Genomic DNA, 21072 nt, shown 5'->3' on the forward strand with positions numbered 1-21072 from the left:
TCACCGTCTTTTCACCTGTTCACACGAACCTTTGCGGTTTCTCCCCTCTCGTCTCACACACAGACACCCGCCCACCTCGTCCCGTCGTGGAAGAAAGACGGACTGTCTCTTCACCAGTCGCCTCTCTCGTCGCTGCTCTGTCAGTTTCTCGTCTTCCTCTTCAGCACAACGCGCCTTCTTCCTTCTTTTCCCCTCTTCCTTCCCTCCCTCTTCCTCTCTTCCCATGGTCCCTGATATCCGTCCATCTTTTCTCTCATCTGTTTCCTCGGCGCCCAAACCTCTACTCCACTTCCTCCGCCTCTTCCTCACTGCCTTCTCCTTTTCCTTTTCTCCTTTTTCTCGTCTTCTTTCTCGTCTTTCTTTTCTTTTTTTGGGAGCGCGATGGCGGGTCTCAGCGTGAGTGGCGTGGCACTGTTGGACTCCGAGGGCGAACGCCTCGCCGTGAAGTATCCGCGGCAAGCTGCGGCAAGCGCGCAGCCGAGCACCCCGGCCGAGGAGGCGCAAGCGAAGAAGGAAGGAGGCGTAAAAGATTTCGCTTCCCAGAGACAACTGGAACAACAGCTCGTGCAGAAATTCTCCAGGCTCGCCGGCAGAAACGAGGGTAAACGCGAAATGCTAAAAGTGAACCCGTCTGCCGTCATCGGTCACTCGTAAAAAAAACCAACTCGCTTTTCTATATCTGTAACTTCATACCCACGTCCATGAATTTCTACGTATATCTGTAGGTCTACCCTTGCAGATCTCTATCTAGCTACATCTGAACATCTCTAAACAGCGTTGCGTCTATGTCTAGACTCATCGATACCTAAAAGTGTGCAACGGGGTCTGTCCATTTCTCTTTCTATATCAATCTAGATTTGTGTCCTTCGAAGCAGCTGCATCTGTCTTTGTCCATGCTAATCCATGCAACTCTCTCTCTGTGTATATGCATGTCCATTTGTGTGCGCGCTTATGTGTATGCTTCCGGTGTATGTCTCATCACGAAAAAACAGAAGCCAAACAAAATGTGTGTCGTTTTCGTGTCGGTTTCTCGGCATTCTCTTTCTTTTTCGACAGCTTGTTTTTTGCTGCTTTCTCTTGCAGTCGAGGCTTTCGAACTCGCCGGATACGTCGCCTTGGGGAAGAGCGTGAACGACGTCCTCCTCTTTGTCGTCGCTGAGGACGGGGCTAACGAGATGCTTCTTCTCGAGATCTTCAACACACTCACGGCGGTCCTTTCCTCTCTGACAAAGTAAAGCTCTTCTCGTCTCCTGGCCGCTTCTGTTCCTCGTGTTTAAAACAAATGCGCAGCTCCATCGTACTGGACTCTCTCCATGCAAACGACGTTCTCTTCCTTTTCACAGTTGGGATCGGAAGTCCTCTCTCTGGCTGTTCGTCCTCCTCATGTCGTCTTTTCTCTGGTCTTTCTGTCTCGACCGCCTTCACACAGATACACGCAGTCTTGTATTTTCATATATATATATATATATATATATGTACATGTATGTATACGTATCTTTACATCTGTATGCATTTGCATATAGATGTATGTGCCTATCACCAGATAGATGTGTAAATATATAAAGAGTATGTATAGGTACATATGTGTGTATGTGCTGACTTAACACGTGCCATGCTTTTTCTTTGAGTCGGTGTTCTCTTTTTTGCCGTTTCCCTTCCCCGGTCCTTCGCGCCTTCTCTCTGCTCGTTTGACCGAGTAGCCCGTCTCTCTCGCCTTTTTCACGACGCTTTCTTTCGGGTGTTCCGTCACCTGTTTTTCGGCGAGCGTAGGCGCGTGCTCGCCTCGGCGTCTATCGATTTATAGGAGCGACAATGGACTTGACAAGGGTCCATCTATTCTCACGTTTATACATTGATCTCCTGCGACTTCTCAGCGGTCAAATTGGAAAGAAGCAAATCCTTGACAATCTCGACGGAGTGTTTCTGATGCTTGACGAAGTCTTCGACAGCGGGTGAGACTCTCATTCTCTCTTTTTAAAAAACTATTTCTTGCTCCTTCTCTCCATCGGTCGCTCGTCTGTCTCTTCTGTCTTGACTCCTCTGTCTTTCTCTCCCGCGTCGTTTTCTCTCTCGGCTTTCCCTTCTTTTGGCTCCCTCGCATCCGCCCCGTCTGACTGTCTTTCGTTCTTTCGCCTTGTCGCTGCGCGTGTCTCCGCGGGGCCGGGCCATCCTGCGTTTGCCCCTCCGGTTTTTGCACATTTGTTTCTTTCTCTCTTCCTGTTTTTGTCTCGCTCAGCTTGTTGCTCCAGCTCGATCCGGGAGTTGTCCTCGCGAGGATCAACATGCAGGACGACGCGGCGGCAAACGCGGGAGGCGCGGGCGCGGGAGGCGCGGGCGCGGGCGGCGAGGCGACTTCGACGCAGGCCGCCTTCAATCAGGTCAGGTTTCGAAGAAGCAAGAAACTCAACATAAAAGTGAAGAACACGTGAAAACGTGAAGAACACGTGAAAACGTGAAGAACACGTGAAAACGTGAAGAACACGTGAAAACGTGAAGAACAGACACGCGAGGAAACGCAGGCGACGGGAGAGAAGGCAGGCGGTAAAAAACTGGGCTCAGGGCGCGTTTTTCAGAAGCGAAGAACGGTCGAACGAAAGAGCGGACGGGGAGGAGCGGAAGACGGGGATGAGCGGAAGCGACGCGAGCGCGAAAGCAGAGGAACCGGCGTTTCAAATCGGGATGTTTTGCGGGTCGGGGGAACCGCGCGATCGAGGAAAGCTCCTCAGAAGGCAAGGGAAGGATAGGAGAGAGACGGGAGGCAAAACGGAAGCAAAGAAAGAAAAAGCCTCCACGTTTTTGCATGTTCTCTTTCGCAGAGAGGCTGTCTCGCACAAAAACATGCACGGTCCTCTTCTTCCCAATCCCATGCGTCGTGTTGCCTTTTCTCTTCTCGTTTCACCCAGGCAATTTCCAGCGCAAAGGAGAATTTGATTCGAAGCCTTCTTAGTGGAGGCCCGTAAGGTCCCCCCCCCCCGAGGCTTTCTTTCGCTGTAGCAGTCTTCTCGTCGATTTCGTCTTCTCGCTGTACTCGGAGGTTGCGGAGAAACGGTCACATCTCTCGCACCTGTGGGCCTTAAACCCCAGAGTCTGTTTTTTGTTGATCGCACCCTCGGCTTTTCTACTTGCCTCACGTCTGTACACATATGCGTGCATCTCGGCGCATGCGCAGTGGCATGCACATCTTCACATGCCTTCATATCTCTATTTACTCACATATCCATATATGCATATATATATATATATATATATTTGTACATTTGGTAGATACGTGAAGGTAGACAAAGATACGCAGAGAAAGAGACCGATAGAGCTGTGCGTCGCTGAGACCAGCGTATGCGTGTTGACTGCGTGCAAACATGCTGTTTCGATGCTCAGTCGCCTGGTAGTCGTCTTTTAAGGCGCGGTTTTCTTCCTCATCAGCTATTTCAACACGCCAGAGAAGAGAAGATGCGAGCTTGCGAACCTCGTCCCTCTCGCTGTTTTGTTCTGTTCTTCCTCACCCTTTTTTAAGTGATGCCTCAATGCTTTTGTGCAATGCACCCGCGAAAGAAAGTCTTACAAAAACATATGCCGATCCTTGTAGATTCAGAAGAAATGTACAACCATGTTCACATATATACATATAAATATATATATATATATATATATATATACATATGGACGAGGGTGGATGCATTTGTGTAAAGAGATCTTCTGGGGGTGTTCGCCGGGAACGATAACGGTCAAAAACGATCAAAAGTTGGAAGGAACTTCGACACGACAGTTCCATATTCGATGCACGCGAGGCATGCAAACAAAGGACACACGCTTCTCTCGACTTAAAAACGGAGCCTTGTCGAGGTCTCGGAAAGCCCGTCTTTCCCACATCATCCTTTTCCCCACATCCGCACCTCTCCACGCCTTCTCTTCTTTCAAATTCACTTTTGCGCACTTTTTTTTCACCTCAGAGGAAATGTCAGCGAGCGCGGATAACGTGCTAGGATTCTGGGAGAGACAGACTCCGACGCGAAGCAAACGGGACGCCTGCAGTCTTTCGAGAGACCATTCGGCGTCTCATCCGGCTCGTCAGCGTCTCAGATGTTGCTAGAAAATCAGGAACGTGTCAGAGCAAGTTTGTGGAATTAGAAGTTTGTTACAGGATCAGAAGCGTGCTACAGATTCAGATGTTCGTTAGAAAATCAGAAGTTTGTTCTAGGGAAGCTAAAGGTTAGGGCGCCATGCGTCGTGGATCGCTTAGGCCTTTTGTGTTGCCAACAGCAAAGACGTTTCACTGGGAAAGCGCGAGCGTGAGACGCCTCCGCGTTCCCCAGGATTAACGCCTCTGCGAGGGTCAACAGGATGTACATACACAGGCCAGCACGAAGGAAAAGAATGCCGAGCGTTTCCTCGACCTTGCGGCGTTCTTCTGCAAACGGTACTCTGTCTCCCACGATTGTCCCTGTCGCTACGCATGCACGCGCCGCCTCGCGCATGCAGGGATTCGTCCGGCACGCCGCCAAGAAAAGTTTCGCTGACAGCCGAATGCGCGACACTGAACGAGAGAGAGCGCAAACGATGGACAGAGAAACTGGCGCATAAAGGAGCGAGGCAGGGCCAGATAACTTTTCTCAGAGCGCACTGAGGGCCCTGAGTTTCTCTTTCAGTCTTCTGCGCATAATGGCGACTCGTGCGTCTCCGTCGCGTTCTTCGGGCCCGAGTTCGCTGTCTCTTTCGCTCGGTGCGTCAGAGAGAATCAACAAGAACTGGTGCCAAAGCGAGGCCGAAGAGACAAATGTGAAGGCAAACGGATCTCTAAAGCCTTCGCCACATTCCGCCTCCGTGTTCGGAGACGGCGCAGCGCTGTCTCCCTCGCCCTTCCCTCCGCCGAGGACCGTCCCTGCGAGAAACTGCGCGCGCGTCAAGGCGCGTCTGTACATCGGCCAGTCGAGCATCAACAGAGACGCGGCTTCGCCGGAAAGCAAAGAAGGAGAGGAAGAAGAGGAAGCTGAAGAAGACGGGGTGGACGAGAGGAGGGTTGCATGCACGCAGAAGGCTTCGAGGAGGTCGGCGGCGGAGAGCGTGAGACGAACGAATCGGCGTTGTTGTAGCAGGCGCATGATGTTACCGAAAACGAAAGTCCACGTCCCCGCCTTGGAGGCAACCGAGAGAAGTGGAAGCCGAAGGACAGCGAGAGAGAGAACTGCCTGCTGAGTCAGCTGAGAGAACAGAGAGGGTGAGCAGAGAGAAGTGAAGGAAGCAGCGAACGCCATGCGAAACAAAACCTCAAAGAACGAGAAACATGGAAGAATACACGAGCCGAAGGAGACGAGAACGACATAAAACGGACAAAAAGAGAGGAACGGAGGAGTTGCAGGGAAACGGAAAGGCGCGGGAAGAGACACACAGAGAGGGAGGTACATACACACAAATCCACACACAAACCCATAGACATATATATATATATATATATATATATATATATGTATATATGTATATGTATTTATGTGTGAAAGGTTTCAGGAAAAGGCGTTTTGTCCTTTTAGCAGGTGAGAAAAGATGCTGTCGGAAGACCTACAGCGAGGAGATCGACGCTGAGTTGGACGGAGCCCGTAGGGTAGCCTCGAAGTCTCTGCAGGAGGGTTGTGAAGCCTGGGTGCTCATAGCTGTTCGCGTTTGTTTGTGGCCAGTCCTGGTCCTCTGTCTCTTCTCCTTTCTTTGCAGGCTTTGTCTCGTCACTCTGTCCTTCTCTCCCCTGTTGGGCGTGCGCGCTTTCGGGTGCATGCAGATGAGCAAGGTGGTTGTTCCACGCTGGAACCAGACCAGGCGAGGCGAAGAACGAAGGATAGCCGAAGCTCTCGGCGAGCACAGACTGCGAACCTTTTGACGCGCCGCTCTCCTGTGGAGCCTTTCCGGCTTCTCGAGTTTCGCTTTCTAAGCCGTAGACTGGGGAACAGCACCGCACACACGCAGTTCAAACGGATCTACAGTCGCCCTTTGGTGGCCGCGCGTTCTTCCTCTCTGCTCGGAGCTGTTTCCCTTCTTCCTCTTCGGTCTTTTCTTCCCTTCCTTTCTTGCTTTTTCCTTTCCTTCTCTGCCTTTCAACCTTTCCCCTCTTCCCTGTTCTTCTCCCCTCACCGCTGAGTTCTCTGAAGGCTGGCATCTCAGCGTCTCCCTCTTCCTCCAGGCGACCTGTCCTCGCGCAAATGTCGAGGCACACGAGGACGTAGAAGGATCGGAGACACCCCACGAGAGTGCCCTCGTCTCTAGGCGCGACGTTCCACGTGCGCGTCGGCTGGTCAGCCTCGCCCTCTCCCGCGTCTCCTGTCTCCTCTTCGTCGTTTTCCTGCTTCTTGTCGGCCGCCAGACGGTCCAGAGCCTAAGGGTGAAAACGCCGGATACACGCCCAGCTTGAGGCGCAGCGCGCGAACGGTTTCTAAAGGGAAGCGGCGACGCCAAAGCGACGGCGAGAGATTTGATATTCTGTGTACCAACCGATCTAAAACCGTGGTGTCTTTGTCGTTTATAGAAACGGAAAGACGACGTGAGAACGGCGAGGAAAGAAGCAAACGCATCCGAGAAGGCCGGAGCAGTGGCCCAAAGATCGCAAACGCAACGCCGACCGGAGACGCACAAGAGAGAGACGTTTCTGAGGAGGCAACAAGGCAAGAGCGAGAGGACACAAAGGCGACCGCCTCTGTCGCCTCCAGCTGCCCTTCTCCTCGCCTCACGGGAGCACGACGTCGCGGCTGAAGCACACCCGCATCTTACCGCGTTGAGGAGGTCCAGAAATTGCTGGAAAGGCAAACTGCGGAGCCAGTCGCGCGGCACGGCGCGCAGGAACTCTGGGAGATGCTCGACGACTTTCGTTTTGTCTGTCACGCTCTTTGCTCGAGTGGTCTTCAGCAGCACGACCTTCACGGAAGCCTCGCTCCTGGCCGCCAGCGCCTTCTCTTCTTCACTCTCCGCTGCGTCGCGGTGCGCCTCGGTGCCGGTTTGCGCATCGCCCGCTGGAGACGCGGAAGAGACCGACTGCCTCGCGTCCGAGAGGAGAAACGCGAAGGACGCCGCCGCCCGGGCAGTAAAGAGCGTCAAAACGAGAGCGTTGAGATCCAAGAGAGCACACGCGAGAGCGGAGATGCCCTCGAAAGAAGACGAAGAAGACAGGGTGGTAGTCAACAGCGCATGCAGTTTCACCAGCGACTCGGCGTCCTCTTGCGGAATGCGTTCTCTGTTGAGAAGAACGTAAAGCAGCAAGAGACCGAAAAATGCGCTCGAAACCGTGTTTCGATACTCCTTCTGCATGCACGAGATCATGCGGCCTTCAGTCTGAGGTAAGTGGGAGCGTGCGAGCCGCGCCTACGTCGGTCTCAGAAGGTGTTTCACCTTTTCCGCAACGCCGATCGAGGTCTGAAACGCGTTTCAAATTGGTTCTCCATGCGGACTTCTGTGTCAGCCGAGGCGCGACGATTCCACACTTCCTTCGTCGGTGCCCTGCTTTGCGTCTACGGCGTCTCTCCCACCGCAAAAACAAAAAGACAGTTCCATTGCACCGACCCGTCACAACGCTCAGATGTGGATAAGCAAACATATGGCGACACCCCTGTAACTATATACAATATATATATATATATATATATATGTGTATAAATGTGTATGTATGCATATATATATATATATATATATATATATAAAGATTGAGGAAAGCTGGCGACAAGCATCGGTACCTTGCAGGGTTGAATTTGCGCCTTCCCATGTCTTTCCAGATGGGCCACAGGAGCCGGCAGACGGCCTGGAGCGCGCATGCAGCGTCGACTTTGTCTTCGCGCCACGGGCTCTCAAGCAAGTGTCGCAGGTCGCCGAGAATGAAGGCGAGAAACCGCTGCACGGCGACGCAGTCGGAGGCGCCGGAGACCTCGGAGAAGAGCAGTGTCCAGACTTCCCGGTCGCCGCGCTTCTCGCCAGTCGCAACGTGAGACAAAACGAAGCTTCGCGCGGCAATGCGCCCTCGGATCGCCGGCAGCATGAGACGCTCCGCACAGCGCCTGCATGCAGCCGCAAGACGCCAACCAAGAAGAAAACGAGATGAGAAAGAGATGAGAAAGAGATGAAAAAGAGATGAAAAAAAGGTGAAAAAGAGGTGAAGAGAAGAAACGGGGAAGAAGGAAGGAAGGCAGCAAGAAGACGGAGAAGCACACACGCAGAGAAGGGAGAACGCACGAGTCAAGGTGAACACCACAAAACCGTCAGGCAGCAGCAGCCGTGTGGAAAAACGTGATCGACTTGCGGATTTGCAGAGAGGCTTTTCGAACCCCGTTACCGGAAGCGTCAGAAGCGACCGCGTCTCCTCGGGCTCCTCTGCTTCGTCTGCGGATTTTTCTTCTCGCGCACCGCTCGTCGCTTTTTGTCCCTCTTTTGTGGCGAACGCTCGCCTCCCTCGCGACCGTGCGACGCGTGTTTCTCTCGACCTACTTGCAGACTTCCAAAAGGGCTCTGCCTGCACTGAGACGCGCCTCGAGCCGCTTCGCCTCTGCGCTGCCCGCCGCGTCGCTGTCGACTCCTTCGCTCCCCATCGGCTTCAGGAGTTGCGCAAGAACCAGCTAAAAAGGAACAGAGATTTAAAAATCGGAACAGAGACGTCTCCCCGAACGTCGTCAAGAGTCCGTCCGTCCATGTGTTTCGCGTCTTTCTCCCTGCGGCGTTCTCCCCAGCAGCGGCTGTTGCCATGTCCCCTCTATCTCTTTGGACGTGATTTCGTTCGCTTTGCGTTTCTTCGTGAAACATGGATCTGCCTTTCCAGGACTCTCGCCTCTCGCGCGGAGTGCGCTGACCGCGGCGGTATCCTCCCCCAAATTCGCCCGGCACATCGCGTCGGCCGTCGCCGGATGCGCCCTCGTCGCCCTGGGCCCCCCTCCTCCCTTCCTCTCTTCCTCCCTTCCTCTCTTCCTCTCTTCCTCTCTTCCTCCCTTCCTCTCTTCCTCTCTTCCTCTCTTCCTGTCTTCTCTCTTTCTCTGTCAGCCCGTCCTCGCGTTCTTCCTTCTCCCTCTCTCTCTCGGCCATGTTCTCACCTCTCCGAGTTGACTGTCGTCGACGAATCGACTAACAGCCGCGAGCGCCGTCGCCGCCGCTTTCTGCACGGGGGGCGAATTGTCAGTCAAGGCCCTTGCCAAGCCTTTGAGCAGTTTCTTCGCGTCTGGAGGAGAAATCGCAAACTTCGCCTCTCCCCTCTCCGCTCCCTTTCCCTTGTCCTCACCGACTCCAGAGACAGACGAGGAAGAGCGAACAACGCCAGTTCCACTTCCACAGTGTTCGGTGATCGTCCACGTCAGGAGCATACACACGCTGCAACGGCTGGCCGACCCGACACTCGCCCTCAAGCGCTGGAGCAAAGCAGGCACCAACTTTGAGAGAATTTCTGGCGTGATGTACCGGACCTAAAAACACAAACCCATCAGTTTTCGCATCCGAATCTGTGTATATCTGCCTAGATGTATACATAGATATATAGGCTCCACTCGTACAAATATATATATATATATATATATATGTCTATATATACGTGTAGAAATGCAGATGCACAGAAACGAAGAAAAATATGGGAGGAGGGGAGGCTTTCGACTGCTGGGGTGGGAAACCGACCGAATCACCGCGCTGGCCCTATGCGAGTGTTTTTCTGTTTTTAAACAAATCTTCTCACCACAGACTTGAGGAGACTGGCCGTGGCGCCGCCCATGCTGAAGTCGACACGCAGCTGCTCGAATCGCGAGGCGGAAATGCCAAACATTTTCTCGGCGTGGAACTGGAAGTGGGCTAACGAGCGCGGCTCAAAGGCGGCGACCGCGTCAACCAGAAAGGGCACAACTGTGGGGAGGCAAGGCCCCACGGAGTGCCCACAAGACGAAAGACATGCCCGCAAAACTTCCAGCAAGAAGACGCGCAACTGAACACAGACGAGAAAACACAGAGGCCCCACAGGAAGGCGAGGCAGTGAGGAGACACACTCCGGCGGTCGCTCGAGAAGAAGGAAAAACGCGAACACCTTGTGCAAACACGCGCACCGAGACGCACAGACTCGCAGATCGAGGAAACCAGACCAGCCGAGGCAGGCTCACCCTCTCCGAGATAGAAACGCCTTTTCAGATGCAAGGAAAGAAGCGAGATAAATCGAGATCAGAAGGCGATAGATGAAGCGAGATCAGAAAGCGACAGATGAGGCGAGATCAGAGAGCGATAGACGAGGCGAGATCAGAGAGCGATAGACGAAGCGAGGTCAGAAAGCGATAGACGAAGCGAGGTCAGAAAGCGATAGATGAAGCGAGATCAGAGAGAAGAGATGATTAACATGGGAGAAGACAGATGGTGTAAGGCGCGTGGCCAGCCTGTGGAGCCCCCGGGACCGCAAATCCGGCTCTTGAAGGCAGCGCAGAGAAGCGAGAAGAACCCTTCAAAGCCTCCGACAGGGGAAAGCGTAGGGCGTCTTTTTCCCCGACACGCGTCACCTGCCTCCGCGCCGCACCTCTTTGTTGCCGCTGTGGATGTCGCAAAGATGCTGAAGAAGAGGGACAGTTTTTTCGACGGCTTCTTGCGCCGCCGTCTCGCCCTGAAGCTTCGGCGTGCATGCGCGGAGGGTCATCAGCTTCACTGAGCGCGAGAGTGGCCCGGCCGCGACGCGAACTTCTTCACACAAATCGTCCAGGCAACGCACCAAACTCGTCCACGTCTCCTCAAGCACCTCCCGCACGTCGATCCACGCACGGCCCCCTACGACGAAAAAAAACGCAAAAGCGGTCCAAAAAGATCTGCACACATGCATCCCTAGTGATGCACACCCTCACACGTGCACGCACGTCGTTTACATGCATATACATACACATATAAACACATATTGACACGTACATATACACATATAGACACACACATATATATATATATATATATATACATGTATACACATGTATACACATGTGTACACATATATACATATGTATATATATATATATATATATTTATATATATATATATACATGTATATGTATATATGTATGTATGTATGTGTGTGTATAGCTGGAGAGGAAGGCCCAAAGAGAGTTATGGAGAAACACGGGTATGGATATGTTTATGGGTATGTGACTTCGAGTCGGGTTGTGCCTTCATGATGGACGCTCGTTAACTCTAAAGGTTTTCGCCTCGCTCGTTCGCTCTTTGGTTTTTGACTGTTTGAATTCGCACGAGGCCGCCGACGCGTTTTTCGCACGAGGGCCAAAAGCGACACGGCGACGCGGAGCGGGGGAGCGCTCGCGGGAATCCTCAGGAGCTGCATGCTCCAGAAAAGAGGCCGGGCAAACGCTTTCGTGCACGAGTCTTACATTTGAAGAGGGCGGCGCCTCCTTTGCAGGCAGCCTCTCTGCGCAGCGGATCGCTTCCTTGCAGAGCCGCGAGGAAACTTCTTGCGAGACGCTTGAAAACTTTGCTTTCTTCTCTCTCAGTCTCCCTCTCTTCCTTCGCCTTTGCGTCTCCCGCCACCCTCTCTTCCGCCGTTCCTTCCGCGTCCTCTCCGTCCGTTCCGGCTGCTCGGTCGCGTGCGCCTCGGTCTGTGTGGCGCGACCGCGTCTGGCCTCGCGCCTCCTGCGACCGTCTCTCCAGGTGTTTCTCTCTGGCGCGCACTTCGTCGCGCGCACGCGCCTGTTCGAGACAGTCGGGGACGGAGGAAAATCCAAAGAGACTCTGGCAACTCAGGATGGCAGTCTCCCGCACGCGCACGTCTCTGTGGTAGATGAAAACTGCGAGGGCCGAGGCGAGCGCGTCGTTCGGCGACGTCGCGCACAATACCTCCATCAGTTTCTTCTCTGCTTTCTCCATCGAAACCCGCGCAGTTCCTCCACACTCCTCGCCTGCAATGCCTTTGTCCCGCGGGAAACCTCTGCTGCGCTCCAACGTCCCCGCTCCGTGGACCTCCGGCCCTGTCTCGCTGTTACCCCCAAACTGCTGTTCTTTCCCGTACTCTGTCTCTTTCCCGTTCTCCGCCTCCTTTCTCGCCAGCGTTGCGTGCCTCTCGTCAACCGTGCGTCCTCTGCCGCCGCACTGTGTGTCCTCTCGAAGCTTCATTCTGGAGCTGAAGCCTCTGAGGAAGTCGAAGGCGAGAACCAGGGGTGCCTGCAGAAAAAGGGTCTGTTCTCTCTGCGGCTGGTCGAGGAGGACGTAGATGAGCGGAGGATTCTTCAGATCTCTCGCGACCGTCACAAGCTGACGGAGCAGCTTCAGACGCGCGGCGGCGCTCTCGGCGTCCACTGTGCAGCAGAGACTCGCCCCCTGCGTCTCGTGCTCCTCTTCGCCGTCCGTCTTGCCCGTCCCTTCTCGATGCGATTCCTTCTTCATTGACGCGAGCGAGAAACCTTGCATCTGAAGATGCTGCGCATGCGCGCCTCGGCTCTGTGTCGGCAGCGAGTGTAGCAGATCCTTGAGCAAGCTGTCAAACGCGAGAGGCTCAGAAGAAGAGGAGGGTTCCTGTTCCGCAAGTGTGTTTCCTGAAACCTCCTCCTGCATCTGGCTTCTTTCGCTGAGAGAGGGGCGGTTGTCTCCGGATGTGTCTTCCGAGTTCCTCTCTCCCCGTTCTCGCCGCGCGCGGCGACCGGCTGCTTGCTCTCCTACGAGGTCGGCACACACGGCGACAAGGGCCAGGCGACTCAAACCTCGCCAACCGGCTGCGCCGACGAGGACGTCAGGCTGGTTCGCCATGCGCAGGAGACAGCGCTGACAGGGGGCGAGGAACGCGGAGAAACGGGCGAGTTTGCGCGGCGCGTGGAGGAGCACAGACGCGAGACAAAGGCCAGCAGTCCCCGCCAGAGCGTCGATCTGCGCAGGCGCGAACGCGCCCAAAAAGAGTCGCGCACGCGCGTCTCCTGACCCCACAACAAGGAAAACGTCCTCGCGAGAAGCCGGACCAGATGCAGCAGAAGTTGACACAGTTGAAGAAGAGGAGGCTGGGGAAGCAGAAGAGGCTGGGGAGGCTGGCGAGGGCTGGGACGCCTGCGGAAGAACCGACGCGCCGAGGCCGAGGAAGAGAAGTTGACGAAGAACCTCCTCGGCACAGCGCGCAGAGGCGCCTGCGAAGAGCCGGCAGGCAGCAAGCGCCAAATGCGCTCGGACGAGAGGCGCTCGGTGAACGCCTTCCCGAAGCGCAGCCGCTAGGCATCGCACAAACAAATCTGGAATCTGAGCCTCATCCGAGAGCGCAGAAGCCGAGGCGTGAGGGCCGAGTTCGCTTGCCTTTTCGACGCGTTCGTCTGGAGACAAGCCGGCAGATTCTTCGCTGCGGCGAGGGCTCTCGTCGTGCATGCGTTTTCTGATTTCCTCTCTTTCCTCCAGCTCCTGGCTTCCACTCTGCATGCGCGACTTCGGGGCCTGCGCCAAGGCTTCCCGCGAGGTGAACGCGCCGATAGCTGCGAGAGAGAACCAGGCAGACTTGCAGACTGCGAGCGCTGCCCGCTGCGAAGAGGCTGAGAGGAAAGGAGAAAAACAGGACCGCGGTCGTCTCTCGCGCAGGCGGAGCAGAGAGGACAACAGTGGAAAGGAGACGAGAAAAAACGCGGCGACGGCGAAAACAGAGATCCAAGCACAGTCTTCGAAAATGGCGGTTTGGCAGATCTTCACCCACGGAAAAAAGATCAGTCCCACGCATTCAAATCAGACATAGACGGAGAGAAACAGATATACATGGATCCTAGACACATGTACGTACACTTGCGTGCGTGACACCGTACACGCGCAAATGCACTTTGTACGTCCTAACCCGCCCTGAGAACAACTGCGCGACGTCCGACGCTTTAACATAAATGCATAAATATATAAACATATATATATATAGAGAGAGAGAGAGAGAGAGAATGATACGATGCATATGCATGCATCTGCATGTATGTCTTTCACAGCATTCACGTCGCCATAGAGAGATCGCTGCAGGAAGTAGGGCGCGGGTCACTGCCACGAGACTGCGCAGATGCATGCAGAGATATATAGACAGAAACAGATACATGTGGACACATAGGCAGATAGATAGATAGATACAAAAAATGTATATATGTATGTATATGTATATATATGTATATGTATGGGCATACAAGACTAAATAGATATCTTGACTTTCACGTATAAAAAAATGGGCATTCGCTAGTGTCCAGTTATTTCCAGGTTATTCTGGCACACGTGGTTGCGAGGCTTTTCGTACTTGTGAGAGGTCGTAGATCTCCAGTTGCTTCGTCGACGGAGACAGCAAGAGCTTGGCGGACGATTGCGTCGAGGAAGGAAACGAGGCTTTCCAGGGAGTCCGCTTCTTTCTTCCTTTCTGCATTTGCTTCCTCTCTGGGTCTCGTCTTCCCGCCCTCGACGCGCTTTCCGAGTTCTTCCATCTCCACGAGGGCGCGCGCCACAACCGACGCCCGGCGCACGCAAATGTCGGCCAGAGCTGACAGGCTGCCACTGAGGAGTTCAGCCTCCCATTTGTCGAGTGCTTTGTCTCTTCTAGGCAAACCCGTGTGTGCGAGGCCGTCACTCGGTGTCTCCGACGGGGCCTCGTCTGTGTTCCTCTCGCCTCCCACTCGCCGCGCTCGCTTGCCAGTGTACACCTCGCCCCAGCGCAGCACGTGGCGCACGACCGCGCAAACGCAGGCGTGAACCTCCTCGGGATACTCCCCGGACGAAACGTCGAGGCTCATCTCTGTCCCTTCGTCTCCTTCGCTGCCTTCAACCTGGCGGGTGTTTCTCCCCTTCTCCCCCACGCTTGACTCAATCTTCTCGCCCGCCCCTGCCTCGTCGTCGTCGATCGACGACGACGCCAGCCCGCAGACCGCCATCAGCTCGCCGAGAGCAAACAGACTCCCGAGGGCCTGCGGCGCCCCGCGCGTCGGCTTCTGCGCTGGGGCGAGCTCGAGTATAAGCTGAATTTCCTCGGGCACGCCTTTGCGCTCTGTTGGAGAAAGCAGCGTCGCGGCAAGATCGGGCAGCGAAGAGACAGCGCCGGCTTGCTCAGCCGCGTCGGCGTCTCGCGGCGGACTCTCTGATCTCCCAGGGGGAAGCCGAGAGAGATGAACTTCGCCGTCTTCCAGATATCCCCGAAAGTAGCGCAGCGCCTCGACGAGGTACCAGGAAGGGCGCGCAGGAGGAAGAGACGGCGACAACGACGCGACTGGAACGGGCGGGCTGCTCTCTGCCTTGTCGACAGTGGAAAAGTCCGTGCTTGCGCGAGGCTCTTTCCACGCCGCTCCGTCGCCGACTTGAAAGCGATGAACGAGCTGCGCAGTTCTCGCAAAGAGTTTCGCAACCAGTTTCCGCGTCTCGAAGTCGTCGCCGTTTACCTGCCGACGCTTCCGTCCGGCCGCCTCGTCTGCTCCGCGCAGGAGAGCGTCTTGAGCCGTCGCGGGCGGCTCTGCGTCTCCTCGGATCTCTGCGAAGAGCGCGGAGTTTTGCAGCAGCGGGAAATCAGCCTGAAGGAGAAGAAGAAAGACGCGCAGGGGCGTGGGAAGGGTGCGAGCAGGCGGCGGGGCGTCTTCATGCGGGCGCCCCGGCGTTTCCGCAGCGCGATGCAGAATCGACATCGACGCCCCAGACTCAGGCCGCTGGGGCAGGATGAGCGTCTGCCACGCTCGAAGAAGATGGAGAACAGTCTCGCAGTACAAACGGACGGAGGCGAGACGGGCGTGAGTCGAGAGATCCGGGCGGCGCGGCCGGGGGTTCTCGGTGAGCGAGAGGAGGAGCCGGAGAAGGAAGAGGAGGCGAAAATAATCTTGGAGCGTTCGGCAGAGCGCCGCAGGGAGGGGTGAAGACGCGAGCGGAGCCGACAGAGGCGAAGCGGGCGTGCAATCTTCCGCGCCGTGTCGCGCCTCTTTCTTCTCTCCGTCCAGAGACGCGTCGCGTCGCTCCAAGCACAGACGCTTCACGCGCTCAGTAGGCACATAAATTCCTTCTGGTTCATCTTCAGTCGCTTCCTCTTCCTTGTTCTCTTTCCTGTTCTCTGCCATGTTCCCTCGGCTTTCGGCGCGTGGGAGGTTGCGGTTGCAGCGAGAGAAGGCAGCTGTCGCATCGCTGCTCTCTTGGAGGAGTCGCAGGAAATACGCGCAGAAAGGCAAAAGGAGAGACGCAGTGACCGGGGGGAGCGCGTCGCCGGTCTCGCCGTCGGCCTCGCCGAGAACGCGCCGACTCGCCGCGCGCCAATGGCGGAGCCACGCCTGCCACACGGGCGCGGCCAGCGAGGCTCCCAGCGCGGACTCTGGCAGGCGAAAACCGCGGACCGCGCTCGACGAAGAGGGCGAGGGGACACCCGAGAGCGAAGACGGCGGAGACGCGCGAGACAGAGACGAGGGACGAGCGTCTGCGGGGTCTCCAGTGTCTCCAGCAAGGCCCGGAGCGAGGCGCGGCAGGGCGAAGGCGAGGACGTCGCGAAGGGTCGGCTGAGCTTGAGGAAACTGTTCCACGCGAGAGACAGCCAAGTCGCGCGTGGCGCTGTCGAGGCTGGTCGAGAAGAAGAGCGGGAAGAACCTGGCTCCAACGATGAGAAACAGGGGAGGCAACAAGAGAGTGAGATGAAAAAACCAGAGACCAGGATAGAGCATCTGCAGAGGATACCAAACAACGACCCTCCTCTCTGGAAAGGCATGGCGTTCCTGGAGGAACCCAGAGCAAGAGGTGCGGGAAACGGGGGAGTCCACAGACGCTCAGCGAAAACGGTCACGCAGACGCTTCCCGCAGAGTCGCTTGACGGCGACACGAAACGTCTCTCACAAAGAGAAGGCACGCGCGAGACAGAAGAGACGCGCGACTTCTCAGCCAAAAAAACACACGCCCGAGGGTGAGAGCGCCCGCACGCACAACACGAGTTGTTCTGCGCCTCCACACACGGACCCGAACTCGCAAAGACCGTCCCCCCCCCCCCTCGCGCTCCCCCCTCCTGCTCTCTTTCCCCCGTTTTCCTCTGCTCCCTCCGTTCTTTTCCCTGTTCTCCCTTCCCTCCCCATCTTTTTGAGTGTCTTTTTACCTGAAGGCAGGATGCGTAGGCGGGAAGATGCGCGTGCTCCATCGAATGAGTTCCTGTTCGAGCGCGTGGAGGATTCGCGTAGTCACGCCTGTCGCTTGAGCGTCGTCCATTTCCACGTCGCTGGTCTCGCCGTGTCGCTCGCCGTCTGTGCTCGCCTCTCCCAGGAGGACACGCCAGCTCGGCTCGGCGCCTCGACGCTTCTCCCGGCGCTTTTCGTGTTCTGCAAACGCCGACGGGTCACGCACAAACAACAGGTTGGCGTCGAGGATCTCTAGCAGCTGAGTCGACAGCCACGCCGCCGCGCAGTCCCGTCTGGTCTGTGCCCGCTGCGCCCCGGAGTCGCCGAGCCGCGCCTCCTCGTCGCTCGCCTCCTCGTCGCTCGCGTTCCGTCGACGCGTCTCGCCGCGTGCGCGTTCTTCTCCCTCTAGGCGTCTCCCTAGCCAGTCCCCGCAGCCTTCGAGCGTCTGGAGGAGGGCGGGGACGAGGGAAGGCAGAGACGACGCGCCGCTCCGGCGCTGCGTAGATCGCCCGCCCTTTAGGGCGGGGACCTCGCCGGAGACGCGCGCTGCGGCGCCCCACAGCTGTTCGCTTTTCGCGCATTCCCGGAGCAGAAAGAAGGCCAGAGTCGAGAGGCGGAGCACGCCGTCGTGCAAGAAGGAAAAGCGAAACGCTCCGAGAGGCGGCGAGCCGGGCGAAGAAATCGAACTCACCAGGGAAGCCAGCGAAGCCTGGAAGGCCAGGCCGCGCGCCCCTGAGTCGCCCGGCGGATCTCGCTCCGTCGCGAGCGAGGGCTCACACTCCCCGACTTCCGCCGACGCACGAACCGAAGCGGCGGACGAGGAGGAAGACGAAGGAAGAGGAGACGCAGGAGCGACGCGCGTGAGGGTGGCGAGGATTTCTAGAGTCAGCAGCAGCAACTCGCCTCGGGCCTTCACTTCCGAAGCTTCGGCGGACGCCGCAGTTGCACTGGGAGCGACGCCGCCTGGGGGTGGGGCAGCGAGGGCGGCGGAGACACTTGGAGACACCTGTGGGTGCGGCTGTCTCAGGCGGTTCTTCTCGGCCTGCTGCCAGTGAGCGACAGTCTCTCGAACGTAGCAGGCGAGGAGACAGAGCATGGCCTCCAGCAACAAGCAGGCTCGCTCCTCAGTCGCCCGACTGAGCGGGAGCAGCCTCCGGTCTTCGCTCTTCAGCATCGCCTCTGGGGGCTCAGTCTCGCCGCCCCCGCGCGCGTCCTTGCCCCCGGAAGCGCCGCGCTCTTCACGCCCTGTCTCCTCCCGACGTGCCTCGTCTCCTTCGTTTCCTGGCTGCTCGCCGTCCGTCCCGCGCTCTCCTCCACCCGCGGCTTCTCGCGCTGCCGCAGAAGCCTGAAGAGGCGAAGACGCGCATGCATGCGCCTCCTCTGAGAACCAAGCTTGTCGCTGGACGCAAGACAGCAGCAGGTGCAAAGCTTTAACTTTCACTTCCGGCCGACACAGATCCCAGCCACGAGCTGACGAGGAAGATGAAGAAGGCGAAGAGGATGAAGCGGACGAGAGGAGCGGAGGCACGAGGATTTGCATGGTGACAGAGAGAACATTTTTCCAGTAGGGAAGAGCGGCGGCTTCTCGCGTTGTCGCGAGGAATTGAAGAACCTTCGAGTGCAGTTTCGGAGGCGGCGGGGGACGGCCTGACTCGGCGAAGGGAGGCGCGAAGAAGTGCGTCGCCTTCTCGGTGGCTGACGAGGAGACAGAGGCAGGGAGGACGGGCTGCGAAGAGATCAAGTTGAAGAGGAAGAAGAGGAGCACCGGATCTCCGCGGTCGACGGCGATTCCCAGACGCGCCGTCGCGGTCTCTGCCGGCGAGGCGAGGGCGTCGAAGGGGAGACAGGAGGCGACGAGCAGCGGCGCGAACATGATCGCGGGCACGGCGCAGGTTGCGTCTTTCTCGTCAGCGACTTGTCCTGGGGAAACGCGACCGTTTTGTAGAGCCTCTTCGTGCGTTTCTTCGTCGTCGCGACTCCGCTCCTCCTTTCTGCGCTCTTCGACTGCGTAGAGCGACGAAAAGTGCGTGATTTCAATCAAAAAACGCACCAAGTAAGCCTGCAAAGCGCAGATCTCCTCGCGCGACTTCCCACGAAGACGCTGCAGCCAAGCTCGAGCTGCCTCCACTGAAAGGCCCGGGAGATTCGCGCATGCAGTCGAGTCCGACGAGGCAGAGGCGGCAGACGGAAGGGACGCGAGAGACTGGGGAAGGCCGGGAGGAAACAGAAGGAATTCCACGCATGCATGGACGAAGGCTTGAGTGGTAATCGGGGTTTGAGACGAAGAGGCGGAGACGGCCGAGGCAGGTTGCGCACAAGTATCTTGCGGCGTTCCTGTCGAGGACGGCGGTCCAGCGAGGATCTTGGCAAAGTGCTGGAAGGTGACGCCGTCAACCTCCTTCTTTGCGGCGAGGCTCTTCGCCTTCTCTTTCAGTCGATTAAAAGTAGCAGCACTGCACAGACACTCGCACAAGAGGAGAAAGGCAGACGCGTGGGAGACCGGGAAGAAGAGCGGGAAGGCGGCGAGAAGGCGCTCCGAAGCGGAAAGCTTCTCTTCGACGTCGGCGCGTTCGACGGCGAGAGAGAGGAAGAGAAGAAGCACATTCTTCATCACGGTCGCATTGGGCTGCGGCCGAGCAGCCTGTCGACTGCGCTCAGCTTCGATCCAGGCCTCGATCAGAGCCGAGAGAGGCAGGCGCATCGACGTGGTGCCTCGCACCCTGTGCAGGCAATGATTCACGATTTCAATCACCTGAGAAAGCAAAGAGCGCGACACAGGGAAGACGCGGACAGAAGGATGAAGAGGGGAAAAGCGAGAGCTCAGGGGGACACGCAGCACGCGCGCAATGGACCGGAAAGAAGAAGAAAAGAGAGAGGAGAGAGAAAGGAAGAGGAAAAGAGAGAGGAGAGAGAAAGGAAGAGGAAAAGAGAGAGGAGAGAAAGGAAAAAGAAAAGAGAGAGGAGCGAGAAAAGACGAAGAAAAAAGATAGGCGAGAGAAAGAAAGAGGAAGAAGAAGAAAAAAAAGAGAGGAGAGAGAAGGGAAGAAGAAAAGAGAGAGGAGCGAGAAAGAAAGAGGAAGAAGAAAAGAGAGAGGAGAGAAAGAAACCCAGAAGGCGAGGCTACCTTTGGGAGGAGAGGAGGAGGGCACAAGGCGAGCTCTCTGAAGGCCATTGGCAGGAGCTTGTCGAGGACGGCGGGGAGGCGGTCGTCGTTGCACAGGGTGAGACGAAGAAGCGTGTCCTCGTACTCTTTTTTCTTTTGATCCAAAGGCGAGACAGAGGCAGGCGCTCCTCCCGAGGAGGAGCCCGACGGTGCGCCGCTCATGAGAGGAAGTGGCGAAGAAACAGGAGCAGGGTGTGAAGGAAGACGAAAATTGGGGAAAGAGAGAAAGAAGTCAGAGCGAGGAGATGCCGTCGGTGAGACGAAGACTGAAGGAAAAGGAAAGAGGAAAACAGACAGGAACGCGAGCAAGCAGAAAAGAAGAACAAGACGATGAAGAAAACACGGAAGAAGACGCAGCGGAAGGAAAAGCTGAACACAATGAAAATTCCGGTGTCTTGCTGCCGCCCTGACAGCTGTCTCGGGGGGAAAAGAAAGAGAGAAGAAATGGTGACAAAAAACAACGCTTCGTCAAGCGATGCTCCTCTCCTGGATTTCCTCTGTCTTGTCTCCTTCTTCTCTTTCTCTTTCTCCTTCTCTTTCTCCTTCTCTTTCTCCTTCTCCTTCTCCTTCTCTGGGCTTTCCTTGTTTCGGTGTGTCCCGCGGAGGAACTTCCCTCCCCGAGGGGGGCGCCGAGCGACGAGATGAAGAAGGGAGAGCTGTCAGCTGAACGTTGTCGAAAAGAAAACGTGGAAAGCAAAGAGCGAACGCAAGAAGCACGGAGAGTAAGAAAGCAGGAAAGCGAAAGGTTCCTGGAAGAACGAGGACAGCGGATCGCTGCAACACGCAGCCGGTGAGCAAAGTCGCGTGAACATCCTGTGCATGTGCATCGCGTCTGGAAAGGAAAAACGAAAAGGGGCCCAAGACCAGAGACTCGCCTCGATCTTTTTC

At 56.4% G+C, this 21072-nt stretch overlaps 2 protein-coding genes across 2 annotated transcripts; one reads left to right on the forward strand and one right to left on the reverse strand.

Moving 5' to 3' along the window:
* Positions 1 to 381: 381 nt before the first annotated feature.
* On the forward strand, positions 382 to 2960 carry NCLIV_019600 (hypothetical protein; the record flags this gene model as incomplete). The annotated part of the gene is made up of 5 exons (XM_003882154.1): positions 382 to 601; positions 1084 to 1231; positions 1875 to 1952; positions 2237 to 2378; positions 2904 to 2960. 5 exons carry the CDS (start codon positions 382 to 384, stop codon positions 2958 to 2960), a joined length of 645 nt encoding a protein of 214 aa, XP_003882203.1.
* A 1647-nt stretch (positions 2961 to 4607) lies between these two features.
* On the reverse strand, positions 4608 to 20346 carry NCLIV_019610 (hypothetical protein; the record flags this gene model as incomplete). Its single annotated transcript, XM_003882155.1, has 13 exons — positions 4608 to 5195; positions 5555 to 5922; positions 6115 to 6355; positions 6748 to 7207; positions 7704 to 8021; positions 8449 to 8576; positions 9045 to 9410; positions 9674 to 9916; positions 10493 to 10737; positions 11343 to 13472; positions 14201 to 16479; positions 17003 to 19773; positions 20146 to 20346. 13 exons carry the CDS (start codon positions 20344 to 20346, stop codon positions 4608 to 4610), a joined length of 10338 nt encoding a protein of 3445 aa, XP_003882204.1.
* Between the last annotated feature and the right edge of the window lie 726 nt (positions 20347 to 21072).

This window comes from Neospora caninum, chromosome VIIa (assembly GCF_000208865.1).
Source record: "Neospora caninum Liverpool complete genome, chromosome VIIa".
Classification (NCBI taxonomy): domain Eukaryota; phylum Apicomplexa; class Conoidasida; order Eucoccidiorida; family Sarcocystidae; genus Neospora; species Neospora caninum.